The sequence below is a fragment of the Harpia harpyja genome, chromosome 8, assembly GCF_026419915.1.
Source record: "Harpia harpyja isolate bHarHar1 chromosome 8, bHarHar1 primary haplotype, whole genome shotgun sequence".
Lineage (NCBI taxonomy): Eukaryota > Metazoa > Chordata > Aves > Accipitriformes > Accipitridae > Harpia > Harpia harpyja.
The window spans coordinates 49,592,130-49,610,484 of NC_068947.1; the positions used below are offsets into that span (position 1 = coordinate 49,592,130).

General features: G+C 43.9%; 1 protein-coding gene across 2 annotated transcripts in view; it reads right to left on the reverse strand.

Annotated features, from left to right (window-relative positions):
- Positions 1-1,453: 1,453 nt before the first annotated feature.
- The window catches only part of GSK3B (glycogen synthase kinase 3 beta), a 149,529-nt gene continuing 132,627 nt past the window's right edge, over positions 1,454-18,355 (reverse strand). Inside the window, exons 9-12 of one of the 2 annotated variants that reach the window (XM_052794811.1) lie at positions 17,016-17,054; positions 14,415-14,601; positions 8,612-8,710; positions 1,454-1,659 (exon numbers count right to left, since the gene is read on the reverse strand). In XM_052794811.1, the coding sequence (XP_052650771.1) occupies positions 1,592-1,659; positions 8,612-8,710; positions 14,415-14,601; positions 17,016-17,054 (393 nt within the window). In that variant the 3' untranslated portion in view covers positions 1,454-1,591. The remainder of the gene's footprint in view (positions 1,660-8,611; positions 8,711-14,414; positions 14,602-17,015; positions 17,055-18,355) is intronic. The other variant, XM_052794812.1, reaches the window with a different exon arrangement.

Here is an 18,355-nt window from a genome sequence, read left to right on the forward strand (position 1 = left end):
GCATTCACCTCACGCTTCAGTCAGACTGTTTCGAGATCGTAGACAAAATAAAAAAAGCAGTATTGTATCTATGTATACATGTATATATTTATATAATATATATACACACACACTCATATATAGCCAGCTTTCCTACAAGTCAGCAGGTACAAATTACTGTCGAGAGCACTCGGATGTGTATTTTATTAATATTCTACCAATGTAAAAACATAATGGCGACGTGGCAACGCGCATCAATAAATAGAGATCAAAAAAAGCAAGAGGTTAAAAAAGATGAAATTAAATACAGATTCTAGCTGTGGATTTAAAATCGAAACTATCGGAGAATGTGGCATCCTGCAAGTAAAAACTGCAGTTAAAAAAAATATTACAAAATAAACCAGTAGACTGTTACAGTTCACATTATAAACCCTGGTGTCCTTTTCCTGTATGCACCTTGGGAAAGGGAAGCCTGTTCAAATCGAGAGCTGGGGCGGGGTGGGAGGAGGAAGAAAAAAAAAAAAAAACAAAAACAAAAAAACCCAAAACCACCAAGTTTTCACAGTGGCCGCTTTCCAAAAAGTCCCTTAACGTCCCCGGCTGGGCCCCCGCCCCCTCCAAGGGTTTTGTTCGTCCGCTCTTCTCTGCTGAAGATGGGAGCCGACCGGCCGCCTCCGCCGGCCGTTTTGCCCTGCACCGGCCCGCGACGCGGGGGGCAGGAGCTCCGGCTGGGCAAAGGAGCTGCTTCGGTAAAGCTAACCGCTTGTGTTCGTGCATGTGTGTGTATTATATTATATATAACCCACTTGGGTAAGACTTTTCCCATAATGAAGCTGCAGGTTTCTTCATCGCTAGCACTGATTTTTTAAAATGAAAGGCTTCCACTAGCGGTTCAAGCCTTAGACACACGGCAAACCCTCCCCCCCCACCCCACGGCAACCTATTTTCCTACCACGTCGCCTGCTCCCCATACCGAGCCGGGGCAGTTCTTCAGACAGCCTGGGATATGGATTCACTGACAAGAAACGCTGAGCTCTGTTGAATGACCCCTGCTAAGCTCCCGACCAAATTCAAGCTGTGCACTACATCAAAGTCCGAAACTTCACTTAAAAAGAAAAGAAAAAAAGAGGTTAAAAAAAAAAACAAAAAAAACCGAACTTCAGCAGAGAATGAGGTTTGGGGTTTTGTTTTGTTTTTTTCCTTCTTTCTGTTGTGGGAGGGGGGCATGAGGCAAGAGTCCTGGTTCTGAAGTACACAACAGCAAACTTCCAACGTGAAGAGATTGTCGAGGGGAGAGACATTGGTGTGTTGTATTGCTCCGCTTTCCCTCCTCCCCCCACCTAGTCCCCTGCCCCGGACACCCTGCAGAGTGAGAATACAATGAAACTGGTTTGTATTTATAGATATTTTACAAGGTTAAATAAGAACAACAATAATAATAATAAAAAATTGAACACTAAAATGAACAGGTTGGTTGGTTTGTTGGTTTTTTTTTTTGTTGGTTTTTTTTTTTTTCCTCTTTTTAATTTTCTTTCCAAATGTGACCAGTGTTGCTGAGCAAGACTCAAATTACTGGTGATTTTTCCTGTGCAGCTGGCTGCTTGGTACCGGTTCAGGTGGAGTTGGAGGCTGATGCTGTAGCTACACTATTGGTCTGAACTCGTTCTCCTGCGTTAACATCTGCAGCAAACGACAGGCGAGAGGAAGGGAAGAGAAAAAAAACAACCAGTATTACCTCCAAAATACAGACACATTTAGAACAACAGCTAGGACATTCTCCGCACAGGGAAACCCACGACTCCCACCGAGATGCCGTTTGATTAGGATGCTCTTCCTGACTTCAGGGGGTGCAAATGGAACACTTTGGTCTGGGGAGAGGGTGGGAAGAGGGTCTTTAAGCAGGACAAAGGCAGCCTGGAGGGCAGAGGGTTGCAGGCCAGCATGCGAACACCCAGCTGGGCTCTAGATTTTGCAGGACGTAACATTGCCCGTGGTTACATTCCAGTAACTCTAACTACAAGACGAGGCACACTCGCATCGCCAACGCTAACGCATCAAGTATCCGTGGCTGCTACGAGGTTTCACGTTGGTGCTGAAGTTCCGTATCGTTAGCCTTCTTGTAACAAAGCTGCCTGTTAATTGTGTGAATGAGCGCAGACAATGAACGTGACAAGCCTGCTTCCCTGGCAGAAACAGCTTGTGTGTTAATGTGTAATTCATGCACTTGTTGCCTCAGAAAACATCTTTCAAGTCTACTGCTTTATTCTGTGTTGCTCAGCCAAATAGTAGGATCTGCCACCCCCTGAACTGCTGAAGCAGACCCACGTCAAGGCCTGAAGCCAGTAACGAGGTTTACACAAGCATACGACATCGTTAGAGGATCGGGTCTCTGCAGTAAATGGTCTCCAACATTTTCTCTTCTCTTCTCTGGGAGGGACAGTGCTCCGCAGAGAGACAAGTCATAGGATCACGGGCACATGTCAAAGTGCATTCCAAGAAAACACAGGGTTTGCAAAGAAATACCAAAAGCAAATTCACTGTAACTGTGTTTTCAGAGGCCACACGCACCAGGTGTTTTCTCTAAAAAAACTGTTCTTCCTATTAGAAGAGTTGGTAGGGAAAAAAAAAAAATAAAAAAAGCATCAACTTAATCTAGAACCATCCTACATAGCATCTAATTAGCACGGTCACAAAAAGATAAGTGGATGAACGGTTAAACACATAAAATACTCAACACAATAAATACAGGATGGGAAAATGATATTAAGTGAGGTTTTCTACAAGAGACCGTCATGCATTTCTCCCACTTAATTTAAGTAAGGTTAACTGCAAAGCTATCAATACTGCAACAGGAGAAAAAAAGAAAGAGGTATTATCTCAGTACAGAAGAGGGCAGACTGGGCAAACAGTGCATTCGAAAAAACACGGGGAAAAGGGCTCATAAAGAGAAAGACTAGATTTACTGACCTCAGACTGAAGGACAGTATGACTAGCATAAATAATAGACACGACAAAATACAACTGGTGGGCGGGGGGGATGCAGTAATACTTCTCCAACACAGAAGAGGTGGCGAGGCAACGCAGCCAGGCAATGCTCTACCGTCACCCGTTAACGAAACCCCTCTCCTCTCCTGCCACGCTGACCTGACCACAGCTGGAATTGCAGCCATGAGCAACGGCAATGAAACGAATGAGAGTCTAGAGACGGGCAGCACTTGCTGAGTGACAAATTAAGTAACATACACAGACAACGGCAACAAAAATAGGAAATCAAATAGCAGCATCCAGGAATACAAGGGACAAGTGGGAAGAGAGGATGATGCCCATCTGAAAAGGAAATACTGAGGCAAGTGTGGGGGAAGAAAGGGAAATCCTCGTGTGGGCAGAGGATGCAAGACAACTGCTCTGGGAGTTTCCCATTCCCTTTCCTCTCACCCCAAATTAATTGCAACCCCTCCCTCACAAAGGAATGACCACTATGATTAAAAAAAAAAAAAAAAAGCTCACACAGTTAAAGCACTAAGACAGCATGACAACAGTACCAGTGTTGTTTGGAAAGCTAGCCTTGCATGTGAGAGATGCCCTCCTATGTGGAGAATTTCCCCAAAGGAGCAACTCCCAAATCCCACATGCTTGCAGACCAACTATGACCACGGAAATAAAATATGACCCAGCCAGACAGCTAATAGTTTCCACATCCTAAACTCTCACCGTGCCTGTTCTAGTTTAATTTTCAGGTATGGATAAACTCCAGTTAATGCAACATCTGCCGTGCCTGATGCGAGCAGTCCAGCTGGAGTTTGTACTGCTGGCAGAGGATTTCTCTGTATGTGTACAGAAAGTGCTTGTATTTCATTTGCTGAAATGAAATGTGCCTTTTGATCTATTCCTGAAGACAGCAGAGGCTGAAATAGTTATCATTACATTGCTACTGAGCACAGATAAAGAAAAAAGAGGAGGAGATGGAGCTACTTCATGTAACATATGCTCCTTTTCTATCATCACTCTAATGGGGGAGTTCCTGAGAAATATATACGCCACATGTTAAAAAGGAAATAAACCAGGTGATGCAGCTCAAGACCATTTACACGGAGCTTTTCACAACAATATAGAGAAGTCCACCCAGGCTGGGACAGAGAGCAGAGCCTGGTCAAGGCTGTACTGGCTCCAAACCTGCAAGAAAATGCAGTATTTTGACATTCCAGCTTGTTCTTTGACTCTGCATCGACAGAACATTTGCGGAACAAAGAGAGGCTTGTTCCAGAATATCTTTGCTGAAGCACCAGAAGAAGAGCACAACTGGAGTACGAGGGTCTCGGGACATTCACTTACTCCTCCTCACCATGAGAAATCAGTATTTGGGCATAAGAGAAGAAAATCTAGGCCTTCAGCAATGCTGCTAAAACCTCTGCTTTGCAAAGCAGCCGCCTGTGCTACTGTGGAGTGAAGCTAGGAGCTGACACGCAGCTTCCCAGTACGGGACAGATGACTACGCAGCAGACTGCGGCTTGAGGTCAGGGCAGCCTCCTTGTCCTAAACGACCCACCTGACACCTCTGCCTGGGCGGGCAAAGAAACCACGTTAGGGCTTAAGTGTCAGCCGCTTCTTCCAAACAGAGGGCAAAAGTATCTCTCATCAATGCAGAGCACCTCCTCCAATTCAGCTTTTCCCTCTGAGGAATGCCTCAGCTCTCTTGGAGGGTACGTGGCACTCCGTAGGAACCTCCCGGAAAGGAGAGATGGGGCTACAGTTCAGAGAAGGACAGAGACGCCAGCTCAGTCTGAGAAAGCCCATTAGCACTAATGACAGCATTAGCTGGTTGGATCTGCAGTGCTGACAGACCACGCTGCTCGTCTGCAAAGATACAGAAACGGAACTACCACCAGCCTGGGAGTCCTCACAGGAGAGCTGAGGAGACAAGCCGAAGGAGGAGAAAAGCCCGGTTTTCCTATTGTGCCTGCCTACGGATGTAGAAATCCAGGTCTCGGAGCAAAACTGGCAAGCTTGAAACGTGCAAGCTCTACTCCTCTATCATGGATTCACCCCAGTGCCGAGCTTGCAGAAGCCTGAGCAAATTGCGTGCCCCTCTTCTCCTGATCAAGGAATTGAAGTTTTCCAAAATTCCTTCAATGGGAATACCATAAATGCGCTAAATCTTATTTTATGGAACACTGTGGTCTTTTTCAACTGCCACACACTGGCAGGTAACACCAGCTCTAATCTGTTTTGTTGCCAAAAGTTCAGGCACACCATCACATTTGGGATTACATGGGATCAACGCAGCGGGATGCCTAAGACGATGACCGCAGCATCCCTGCTGGCGCAACTTCCCTGCAGATGGCAATTACGCTCTTCCCATCTTAACGCTGACTAACGGAGGTAACTACTGCTGCTGGCTGTTCCAGGAAGAAAAACATGTAGTCACACAAGCAGATATGCATTTGGCTTGGTGTGCACGCTCCCCTCTCAGATGCTGTGGCTACAAAGCTATGAAACCATCCTCCTCCTCTTCCTCCAGCTAGATCAAGTCAGCATCCACACAAATAAAGCTGCACTGGCATTTTTAGTCAACAGCCACTATAATTCACAGAAAGCTAGCACACCATTTCAAGCAGGAGCCAGTAACTCCCACCTTCCTTTTCCTCCACTTTGCTTTAGACATGCCACTAATATCACAGAGAATTTCTCACAAACATTTAGGTGAATTTACTAATGGCGGTGCAGCGAGGCTTCACACTCCCACTGCAAAGCCAGGTTCCATTAGTACAGCGAGTCCAGCTTTATGCCTCAAGAGAAGAGGAAATTTACAACAAATAAATTTTTTTAACACTCAAAAATTACTGACAGTAATTCCCCTGCACTTAAGAACATGATCCCAGGATTACTGCTGCATTGTGCTATTGAAATCACCACTGTGAATCTATCAGTTAACAAAAATTACTTGTTTTGGATAACTTTTAAAAATGCAGATGTGTGTCATATTGGTTAGCACAAGGGCTAGTATTGCTGGCTTGATGAAACCTGCACTGTTAATGTGGTATGTTGAAAAGCCAACCTTTCCATCTCTTAACACCACACCACTGCTAAGTCTCCTGGCAAACACTACTTTGCTAGACTTCGGACAAATAGATCTCATTTTTCTAGTTATTCTCTAACTATGACCCTGCCTTGGTGCACGATACAAAGCAGTGCTTTACACCTCATCAAAAAGCTGGGATTTTGCCATGGCTGCATACCAACATGACAGCTATGGAAACGGAGTAACTGTCTGCAAGCAGGTAACAACAACCCACCTGGATTATCTGCAGCGATGAACTAGTACACTGCATTTCAATGTACGCGCACCTTTGCCTCAAGCCTACGGAGTAGGCAACTATGCTGGACATAACAGCGGACACTTGGACCTCAGTATCAGTTCTACTTACTAGAAGGAGACACAAGTTACAGGTAACTGTAATTCACGTTATTAGTGTGCAACTTGCTTTGCCCTTCGAATTAGCTTGAGAGCTACCTTTTCTTGCATCATCACCACTCAAAAAAGTAGTTTCTGAACTTGTACTGCTTAGTCCCACAAGCAAACATTTTGCAGAGAGGTCTCCTGCCTATCGGGCTGCCCTGGGTTAGGTGGGAGAGTTGCTCCCATGCTGCGTTAGCAGTTACTGAAAAACTAGAAATTTACTGCTCTGGGATATGGAGGGTATAGGGAAAGAAGGGACCTCTTCCACGAAAATCTCTTCCTAAGTGTAGCATCAGCATGCAAAGCACAACAGATTAACATAACCTCATATAGGACCTAATCCTAAAAATCACAACCCTGATGAAATGCCCACCGCCGCCTGTGAGAACCCCATGTGAGTAAGAAGCTACCAACCAGCTGTGCTGCAGAAACCCAAAGCTGCAAGTTGCCCAATACTGAGCTTAATTTCACAATTTCTTTTCAAGCTGCAAGGATATTTTTTTGTGGGTTTTTTTTTGTTGTTCTTGGTTTTGCTTGGGATGGGGGGTTTTTTTTTGTTTGTTTGGGTTTTTTTGTATACTTCACATTTAGGACTCAGCCTAATGCATTTTCCCCCGACATGAAGTCTTGGAAAGTGCTGGGTGAAAACAGATTTCTTAACCCCATTTATTCCTCAAGACTTGTATCTTGGCAAAGAGAACTCCTTAAAAGGCATGAAAGGGACATTAAACGAAACAATGTTTTTCAGAAGGGCTTAAAATAATTTTCCATGTTTTTATTTTGTAGTTTTTCAATCACTTTTACTACTTTATCTGCTTTTTTTTCTCACTCATTGTTGAGCAACAGATGCACATAAAAGGGAAACAGAGACCATGACTATTTGCGAAATACTGCCAAGTGTACGAAACAAACATACTAAATTTGAAAATAGCAATTTTGCTTTTTCCTAAATTCAGAGCACATAAACTGTACTGGCTGTATCTTTTATCTACTGCTACTACGTTTTCAGAGAGAAGCCTCCTCTTTCAAACCCGGGTGCGTCTGTCTGTCCTGGAGTATGAAAATTGCTTTCTATACAGCACTGGCTGGACCAAGTGCATCAGATACCAGGTAACCGTCCAGCACATCAACCTGCAAATGCTTTCCCGCACGTTTCAAGAATACCTTTTTAATTAGGGCTTCTCCTTATCAGCTATCCCACGCTGAGTAAGTCTCCTGCACCTCAAAAGGGGGTCACAGCCCTTGACAAACGGGACTGACGTGTACGCGGGATACGTAGGGAAACACACCCATTTTGCAGCCTGCCTCGCGTTGCCCAAGCCCCGAGACAGCCAACTGGTGTGCTGACTCAGCGCTGACTCAGCGGAAGAGTGCCATACGCTGAATCACCTCTGCCACATCCTGCAGCACCTGGGATTTTCTTTGGGAGTCTCCCAACTGATATTACCCGGCTTTTAAGCTTTCACTGGAAACAGAATACAATATGGAGTGGCTACAGGCCAACAGCAAGCTTTTAAAAGGTTTCTGACAGAAGCTTGAGGAAGAGCGAGAGAGGCAAAAAAGAAATTCACTCAGTGCTGGCCAAAACCCAAAAGCATCTGCCTCGCGCCCGAAGGTGACACAAGCAAACTCGCTAAGAAGCAACTGCAACTACTTAGATGAGGCAGTGAGCATGTTGACTGAACTCCCTAACTAGACTTTTAAGTGCTAATGCCTTTGGGGAAAAATCCACTCCATCCACGCTCCACGGAGGCCACGTGTACTGAGCTAGCTGTTTCTTCTCTTCCTAGGCATCACAAACTCATGCTTCCAACTCAGTAATAATTTCAGACTGGCCGAGCGCTCAGCAATCAGGTGCAAACCAATCCACAAGGATTGCTAAAAACCAGGTGAGATAATGATTTTTTTTTAATTATGGAAGTCTGAGTGAGAAGGACCAACAGACTAAACAGTCAAACGCAGCGTTTAAGTGCCCTGGGTTAGGATTTGGGTTGGTGACCACAGCCAGCACCCGAACGACCACCTACCAAGACCGAGATTCAGACGATGCTGGAACGAACCCTTCCTCCCCGTTCACCCCGAGGGCCGAGGCGGCTCGCGAGCCTCAGCAGAGGGAAGGTGCCTGGGCAGGGGGAGCGAGGGTGGGGAGGGAGGCAGGCAGTTGCATGTTCTCACCTGAGGCCGCTGTAGCGTTTGTAGGGGTTGAAGCAGCTGCTTGGTTCCGGGCATGAGCAGGGATGAGGATCGAAGCCAGAGATGGGTTACTTGACAGTTCTGGAGGGGAGGTGGAACAAACAGAGTTAGCTCATCGTCCACGAAGAGCCCCGCATGCAGGCTCAGCTCCTTGGGTTTCCCCCCGTAACGGCAACCTCAGGTGAAACGCATGCCCTTACAGCCAAAGGTCACGTTACGTTTTCTTCTTTGCTGATCAGCGAGAGGAAACCACAGTGATATTCGGCAAGGCAGAGCCAGACTGTCAAAACTACATGTAGTGGTGCATGGGAATTATTTCCTAGAGAAAGACAGCATCTTGGGAGTTAGCAAAGAACCAGTCAAGCCTGTTGCTTATCAACAGCCTGAAAACGCTGTTTCCTTCCGAGCACTGGAAGGGTTCCCTTCACAAACCCACTTGCAATCAGTCTCAAGGAGAAGCCTGATAACAGTGGTGCTGCTTTGGGCACTGGTTCAGCAGCAAGCAGCTGCAACAGTTGCTCCAAGAGCTTCAGGGATTTAGTTCTTTGGCTCACTCAAGCATCACTTTCTCAAGGACCCAGGAACCCAAGACCAAGCTCTCACAGCAGCCTCCGTGGGCGATGCCAAGAAGAGCTGACATCTCCTTTAAAAGCACGGGGAAAGGCAAGGGGAATTGGTCTGCTGGGCAATTTAAATGGACAACAAAATGATGCAACCACTCTTTCTGAAGACATTAACCAAGGAAAAAATAGTCATGTCTTTTAGGCTACAAATCTAATATAGCTTCAATGTGTATCAGAATGAGAAATAGGCATCTTACAGCCACAATTGTGGGAGGATTAAGGGCAACACATTGCCAACAAATGACAATCTTCTGGCACCCTTTCAACAGCATCTAGTGCCTCACAGAAGGTGGGACTGAGCCGAGACAAGACAGGTCCTGTTTGTTTCAGAAACAGGAGTGACTGGCTGTCTCTTGAGAAAGCAATATCCAGTGAAAAGGATGTTAACAGTCACCTCACGGAAGGAGACTGATGACTTTTGGAGCTCCAGGAGGTCATCTGGAGGAGAAATGAGAATAGACAGCTTTTTACGTAAGACCTCCAGATGGCAAGGGCTCTACAGAAACCCATCCAAATCATGCCATGGGTTCAGTAAGGGGGTTTTGTACAGTCTTGTTATTTGGGCTCATTTTTAAGAGCCTATTGCTTTTCTTTAACGCAAGCTTTAAACTTAGGGCATAAAGGGATCAGTAGTCTACTTGGCGATTTTTTTTTTCCTCCATTAAGTTACGTTAAGTTTCTTTACTGCTGGGAGGGCAAGGTGCAGAAGACTCTCACCTGCTTCCAAGCCTCTTATTACTACACATTTTGAGACTGTGTTTCAGCACTTATGAACACAAGCTCCAGTCTAGAACCAAACCAAAGTTGCTACATTACCTGCAAACCATCCAGCCTACCCTGTGATACTCCATTCAGGTCTAAGCAGACCTAGCTAGTCCTTCTAGAAAGCCTCAACACTCACAGCATTTGTACAAATACTAATCCTCAAATTCACGTGGGAATAATTCAGAATTCATACATTCATAATAGACTTCAGAATTCATAAGTCTCCATTTTAAATGGAAAAATAAACTGAAGAAACATGAATCCTCAAGTGTCAAAGCTGAACACCAATGATAAACCTATACTTTAATACTATCTTGGGTATTAGCTGCTGTGTGCTAGAAAATGTTGCTCCTTCAGTATTTTTTCCAAAGCTGTTTCTCAAATCTGTTATTACCGGGAATCTGCTGTTTACCTCGCTCTTTCTGTCATCCCCGCATTATTTTCTGCTCATCACTGGCAGCAATACGGGGCTGTGACCCAAACAAAAACAGAGCTAAAATGTGAAAGAACCCAAAAGACATTTGCTACCTTCTGGTGCTAAGCTGTGCCTCGAGGATGCAGCTATAGACTGCCTGCATCGCTGTAGCCGAAGAGCCGGCTGATCCAACAGAACAACACCCTTGCAACGGCACTTCGACCCCATTCTCCTTCCTCCCATACGTTCATCTAATGCCATCAGAACACCTCCTTTCGCAGCACCAATTAGGGCAAATATACTGGGGTTTTTTTTGTTTTGTTTTCAAGGCAAGTGCAACCATTTCTCTGAAGCTACCTTAAAGAACTTGCATAGAGACTAGAAGGCTGATCTCATTCTCTTCTTCTCAAACCCCACATTATCTTTCTTGGTATGAAGTTTCTTAAACTCAGCATGCTCTGAATGTCTTGACACTTCACTTAGAGAGGCAGGTCAATTCAGACAAGAAATAACCAAAGTAAATTGAACTCTTTTGGCTGAAGTTTAATAGCAGCTTTGCTTGAGAACTTGTTTGAATTCTTGTTCTACTGTATTTTTGCAGTCATTCCATCTGTAAGGATAAGACATCTCAATACCAAGGAAAAAGCTTGACCTGTGGTATCTGCAGTCCACAAAGCATTGAGAACCTCTGTTCTCAACCATTTCCAACACAGTATTTGGACAAGCTGTTGAACTGTAGCCTGCTTATCTAAATCAAACTTGCAATTCAAGGTTGGGTTAATTACAACCAATACTACTGCAAGAAGATATTGTTATCAAGGCCATCCAGACAAAGTTTTCAATACTGTGATGTGAACAGAGCAGCTATCCCAATTCATTTATGAGACCCAACTCCCATTCACATCAGTTGGGAGAACACCTTTGGCTTTCTCCTGATCTAATCATGCCATTTGCAGCCAGTTTACATCTCCAATAAGGAGCAGGAATGAAAATGTCCAGTTTTACTAGACCACCAGATCATCTTCATTCCCCAAACACAAGAAAATGCTTGGTGCTGGGAAACAGTGCAGTGCTGGTTTGCAGTATCCTTACATTTGATATATCAACACTCCCAGAACCCCCTGGAAAAATTAGTCTTGTATCATGTTTGCTTTGTCACAATAACAAACTTTCCATGTAACTCAAGTTGTTCCAGCGGTTTCTCCTCAACCTAGAAGAGTGCTGGAAGCAGCACAAGTTTCATCATTTTCCTTTCTTTCCCCCTCCACATGCCCTGAGCAGAAATACTCTGTCTAAAAAAAACCTAGATGGCACTCAAATGGTCACACTAAGGATTTCCAGTCACACTGAAACAGTTTGGTAAGAAATGAAGGGGGTTTTGTATTTATTTACATATATAAAAAAAAAAATATTTTTTAAAGGTCACAAGCCAGACTAATTTAAAAAAAAACAAAAAACAAAACAAAACAAAACACAACCACCCCCCCACTTAGCATATAACATTTGTTTAAATACTAAGAGAAACTTACAGGCAAGACATTAATGACCAGATAAAGCTCTCTTGGACAGATCTCATCTCTACAGTAAACTAAGAACCTACATCCCCCACAACTACTGCTGGAAGCCAAAGACCATGATCTTTATCTTCCATATACTCTCACTGCTTTTTTTTCTAAAGTCTGAGCAGCATCAGTGCCCAGATCAGCAGATTTGGTATGATGCTCAGGTTCTTTCTGAAAATCAATCCAATGCATTAATGGTCAGATTTATGTTGTTATTTCTAACCGTTTTGCCTTCAAGCCTTCTGCAGCCACCTCCTGCTTCATGGGTATCAGGCAACTGGATATAGCCAAACAAAATACTTCTTCTAAAACTTAATATTGTCTGTTGAAAACAAATGCCGTTCAAAACAAAAGGATGTATTTCGTTACTTTTTAAATTACCACAGATGACTTAACATGAGTCATCATTTGATTTCCAATGAGCTGATCTATTTCCCAGCTGGGATTTCTGCTCTGGACTAGCCAATTTGACAGGACCTCGCACAGTCTGGCTAAAGAGCCGTGACTGCACAGTGGTCACGGGAGGAGCAAAAGCTTCTTGTGCATCTTGAGGTCGTAATCAGGACTGCTGCTACATGAGACTCACTGCTGCACATTTATTTATTACAAAGGTATTAAAATCACTGCGCTAAGAAATGTATTTATTTAAAAAAAACCTCTGTTTTTTTTTTTTTTTTTTTGAGTGTGGCTGGTCACCTACAACAGAGCTTATTTGGAAACGCATTAATGACCAGCCTCTGTCCTGCCTTCCCTTTTTAGACGGTAAAACTGGCACCTGCCAATGGCAGAAACCTGCTTTTTTGAATCTTAAGGAATTGCTCCACTGAAACTGATTTCTCTTGCCATTTCCATGAGTCACTGTGCAAGGGGAGAGCACATCAGCTCCTCAGGATGGCAAAAGAGGAACTTTAAATTTGCTTGAGCATTAGGGTAGGTTACCCGGCCATTTCCGCACTGCCTGGGGGGAAACCAGGGATACATTCCCAATACATACATTTATTTTTCCCCTGAGGATTTTTAAAAAGACTCACTATAAAGCTTTCCAACCCTTTCTAAAATCCTTGTTTTCACGTAGCAGACAGGCCCAATCTTAACGTCGTTAAGAAACAATTAATAAGAAATACTTTCAAAAAGAACAGGGGTGAAGCTGTATTAAGATACTGAAGATGGCCTTAGAGTGGGAAGAAAAGGCAATTCATGAGTACTGTAACAAGGAAGGACCTGTAATATAACTACTAAATTCATAACAACAGGTGCAGAAATCAGCACAGAGGACAGTGACCTGGAAGCACAAGCTATTTTCTTGAACACTTTAAGGTGTTCATGCTTCAGAAATGTTTCAGTATATTCAATATATTTACCTCTGCAAAGCAGCCAACTCAAAGCAAGTTAAAAGTTTATTTCCAGGCAGCTTAAAATACTCCTCTGTACAGAAACAAAGCTTTTTGCACACCCCCCCCCCCCTTTTTTTTTTTTTTAAATAAAAGGGCTCCACATGTTGAAGGAGAGGGCTCTGTTTCACATTTTGGCAGATGGGCACTGCATGCACCAAAGGGTTTGAAAAATTACATTAATGCTAACCGAGCCAAAACGTGTTTCAGACTTCCAACAGAAAATGCACACAGATCTATTCTTGCTCAAAGGGTGAGAATTGGCAGCTAATCACTTAAAAAAAAAAGTGCTCCAAAATTAATTACTAGCATATTTGTATGCCATACTTCTCACATTCTCTGTCTTGGCAGGCAAAACTGTTCTAGGGGGGGATATCAGTTTTACATTTCTGACTTCTACGGAAAAAAATACATGAATGGTTTTAAAATTTGATACCAGTCTGGCTTCAAATAAAAAAGTTAGTTGTCCATCATTTTTACAGTTTCTAAATGACTGAGTCAGTGTAATGCCAGATGAACTGTACAGCACATAAAATCTGGATGCTAAAGCCTCTGTATTTATCTTTCATCCAGAACCAAAACGGGCAGCAACACTACAAACCTCCCTGCCAAACCTAACATGCATTACTCCTTGTTATGGCATTTCAGGTATGAAAGAGCAGGATCATCTCCAAAACAATAATCTAATCTCCACGGTCCACTGACTGTGATATTTCACACAAAGCCATCACCTGGATTGCAGACATAGAACTGGAAACGTAAGCCTTCTTGATGGGATCCAATAGTAACAACCCTCGGTACCCTGCACAAAATTTGAATCGAAGGCACGAGGCATCTGAAAATCCCGTAACCCATTTCTCCAAGTCCCTCTCCTCTCTTTTGGAAATGGACAGCTGGTTATGCAACTGCTTAATAACCTTAGTCCCGCTCAGAGATTTTTACTTTTGAGGGAGTGACATATGCATTACAACGAACATTTATCCCAGTGCTTCTTCCTAAAGAAGGGATTCTTCAACGCTCACAGGCTACCTTGAGTGGTGAAATTGAAGAGTGCAGGTTTCTCTCGCCCATTTGGTAACTTGACATTTGGGTCCCGTAGTTCATCGAAGAAAGAGTGCGCACAGGCCTCCAGGGGAGTCAGGCGGGCAGTGGGGGTGTACTCCAACAGACGGCTACATAGCGCAATTGCTTCTGGTGGAGTGCGGGGCCGGAAGACCTAGGGAAAAAATAATAAAAAAAAAAAAGGCAAGGAGAAACAGGTTGCCTGGGTATGTTTCTTTTCTTTGCTGACCAGAAGCAAGTCAGAGCAATTAAACCTCTCATGGCCCAATAAGCTGGAACAAACTTGTGGTTTGTGCTAATCAAAGTCCTCCAGTAAGTATGGGAAAATCCAGTTCCTGGGGTTGAGAAAGGGTTAATTGCAACATCTTGCACTAGAGTGAAGGTGCAATGCCAGCAAGAGACTTCATGAGAGCGCACTCAGGAAAACAACTTTAAGAATGAAGGAGAAACTCATTTGAAAATCATGATAAACACACACAGGTGCTACCAGCCATGCATATGAGGTGGAGTGAAGGTGGGGAGAAGGGTTCAAATGAGCAGGATTCACTGAATGTAAAAATAGAATAAGGCCCCGCTACGGTTTTGGGTTGGATTTTTTTTTGGCTAGTGAATGAAGTCTTACTAACGTGGACTTTTGCAGGCAGGCAGGTCAGATTGTTGCTATGGAGGCTGCTGTTCAACTTTGGAGAACAACAAGGAAAGCACGGGTGGGGTGCAGGAAACATCTAGCTCTAATTTGCAAGTTACTCCTTCCGTGACCTTATTCTGGCAAGTCATTCCCATAAGTTTATTGGGGTAATTCCTGCACATTTGGTATTCGTAAGGACAGCTGAAAATTGTGTCAAGAGAACCAACTATTTGACTGTTAACAGATTTTTACCTTGAGTGATTACAAAAAGGAGTTCTTCGCTGCAGCTTTGTTTTAAACCTCTAAGAACTGTTCTACCCACCGCTTATCACACCCCTATCCTCCTTTCTCATTACGTCAAAAGCAAAGTATGAGTTAATCATGTACATGACCTGGATGGCCTCCTCAAGCACTTGTCTTTTGCTATGTTGCAGGTGATATGCAGGCTGGGGAAAAGGGAGTGGGGTGGGTGTGAGTGTTAAGTTCTGATGCCAGCATTATTGGTAAAAATTGAGCTAATCCAAAATGCTTTCGCACCAGTGCAGGTGAACCCAAGCCACACAGCACCAAGGAGAAAAGAAAAAGAAAAAAAAAAAAAATCAGTGCATCACATGCTAATTACTCCCAGATGAGGAACTTGCACAGGCACTCCTTAAGTAGGTTTTAAACCAAAGATATATATATGCTCTCTTGAATGAGAATCAAACACAAATGCTAAGTTCTCCAGGGACTGAAATTTCGTCCCCTTGGTGCCCAGCTGGCTCAGGAGCACCCGGGTTTGCTGCAGTGCGTGCTGTACTAACTAAATTGTGTGGCAGGGAATCCTGACTGGGGGAGTCAAAGAGCCAGGTACCGAAAGAGCAGAATTTATTTCTACTACCGGGTTATTGCAAAACAAACCAAAAAAGTTTTCTCACGAGGCCTATAACGACAAAAGGAAGGCTTTAGCTTAACGCTGCTGGCAGAGAACGTCTGCTGACCACCGTGCCGTGAATGTACGGTCACGAGGAGGAACAGCAGAAGCTGCTTTGCGCCTGCTGCCTGCAGAACTCGGATTGCTGACCACAGTCCACAATGGATGCAAGTATCACTCCCATGTCACAGCCTGACCAGAACAAAATCTAAGACTGTCCCCAATTTAAAAAAAAAAAAAAAAAAAAAAAAAAAAGAGAGAAAGAAAACCAAACTCTCTCTCTCTCTTTTTTTAAAAATGCCACCATAAGTAGCACAAATGAGGATGTCTTGAGGTAAATCCACAGAAGTGAAGTCGCTTGGTATTTAACATGAGGTTAAAACTACTGAGGTCTCCCTCATGCACCTCTGTGCTGACGTTTTAACAGGCTTGATTTACCACAGCTTGAAACTGCAGTACTTCACTCTTAGCTGTGTTTCTCCCTCAGGACAGCTCACATATCAGCTACTCTACAGATTTTAAAAAGAAAAAAAATCATCTTTTTCCTTAAGGCAAAGACAACAAGCCCTTATCTTGAGCAAATTAGTAGGCAGACAGTCACAAATCTGCCATCTATAAAAGGAGTACTTGTTTGTCCACTCCTAAACTCCTCAATTTCAGGTCAGTGAAACCCTAACATTTGTTTCCTAAACCCTGTTGAGAACTGCTCAGCTTGCCTTTGGATCTGAAATTAGTTACTTGGGGCAGGCAGTTCCCAAAGTCTGCCCTAACGGCTTCAAACCAGGGAGGGGGCGGGAAATTAAAAAATTAGAAAGCCTCACATTGCCTCCCCCTGCAGCAAGTGGTGACTAACACATGAAGCGAGTTACAGGTCTGTGCCCATCTCATCTCCATCACCTTGTGTTACAACATTGGCCTGGCTGCTGCCTCACGGATGCGGTTTGATCTCAAATATTCCACTTCTAGCATTTCTCTCCTTTTTTTCAAGGCTAGGCCTAGTAATTTGAAAAAATGTTTAAGTACATACCCGTACTCCTGAGGTGAAATGTCCTGTTCCTGACGAGTCCTAAAGATGATAATGCAGTGAAATAATCCAAACAGGGGGAGTCAATCCAAAAGAGAATAGTCCAGCAAGGAAAAATATAGCCAATATTATAAGAAATCCATGGTGTGGGGGACATAGAAAATGTTTATACAATTAGAAACTTTAAACATCAGTCTCCATAGCAGCAAGTCCAACTTCACCACAGTGTATGCCAAAAAATCGATTGTGCAATGGTGAGGCATAGTATAGAAACATTTCTATATTAAATTTATGTTCCAATGCCAGTGCATTTACTAAAAAAATAAAAAAAATTGAAATCAAAACTCTAACTCGAACTAAAAGGGTAATTGAAATTCCCATCATAAAGAATTTTCAGTCCTCGGTCCTGGATATAAACGTCCACAGACAATGGGGCCAGATTAGTTTGTCCCCAAAGGTGCATCCCACTTGTAAATCTGTCCCAGAGACACAATGTAAACTTTTGGGTGGTTTGGGTTTTTTTTCTAAAAAAACCAAACCCCTAGCAATTTATAATTTTTGCTGACGAGAAAGTAAAAATCCGAGATCTGTACTTTGAATTTGGATGCTTTTAATTTGTGTGAGCTACGAGTGCCTCAGGCCGCCGCGGATTATTCTCCATTTTGGATTGACTTCCCCCGCCACTGGATTTTGTTTGCTGGCGTTATCTCTTTAGGATTCTTCAGGAACTGGACGTACCACCTCAGGAGTGCGGGTATGGACTGAATTTCTCTCTATTGCGGGTTTATTCCCCCTCATACCCGTCGCACCCGTTACTTAAGAAATTTTTTTCCTCTCAATTTGTCCCCTCCCGCCTCCCTTTTGAGTAACGCCCTAAGAAATAAAAGCAAAACCCCCTGCGGTCTTTTAGCTCTTCCCATTCAACACAGTTCCACCGGGAAAGCTGCCCAATTCGCCCACCGAGAACTACATGAGCGGCTGCCGCCTGCGGCAATGGGTACGCCAGCACTTCCATGCCACGGGGCACCGACGCCAAGGCAATGCCGGGCGGGCGCTCCGTGGTGGGAAGGGGTGGGAGGACGGACAGACGGTGGGACTCGTGAGCCGTGAAGCCCCTTGCACGTACGGCTCAGCAGGAGTTTCAGGTCTCTGTAGTTCTCAGTGAGGGAATCGTTTTTAGTAAATAATCCGCGGATTATTTTTAGTCTGCGGACTAAAATTTAGTGCACGGACTAAAATCCGGCCCATCGGAGCAAAGTCTGTCTCGGTCTAAAATACATCTGGGTGAAAGCAAAAGAAAAAAAAAATTAAAAAGAAAGAAAAAAGGAGAAAGGAAAAAAAGG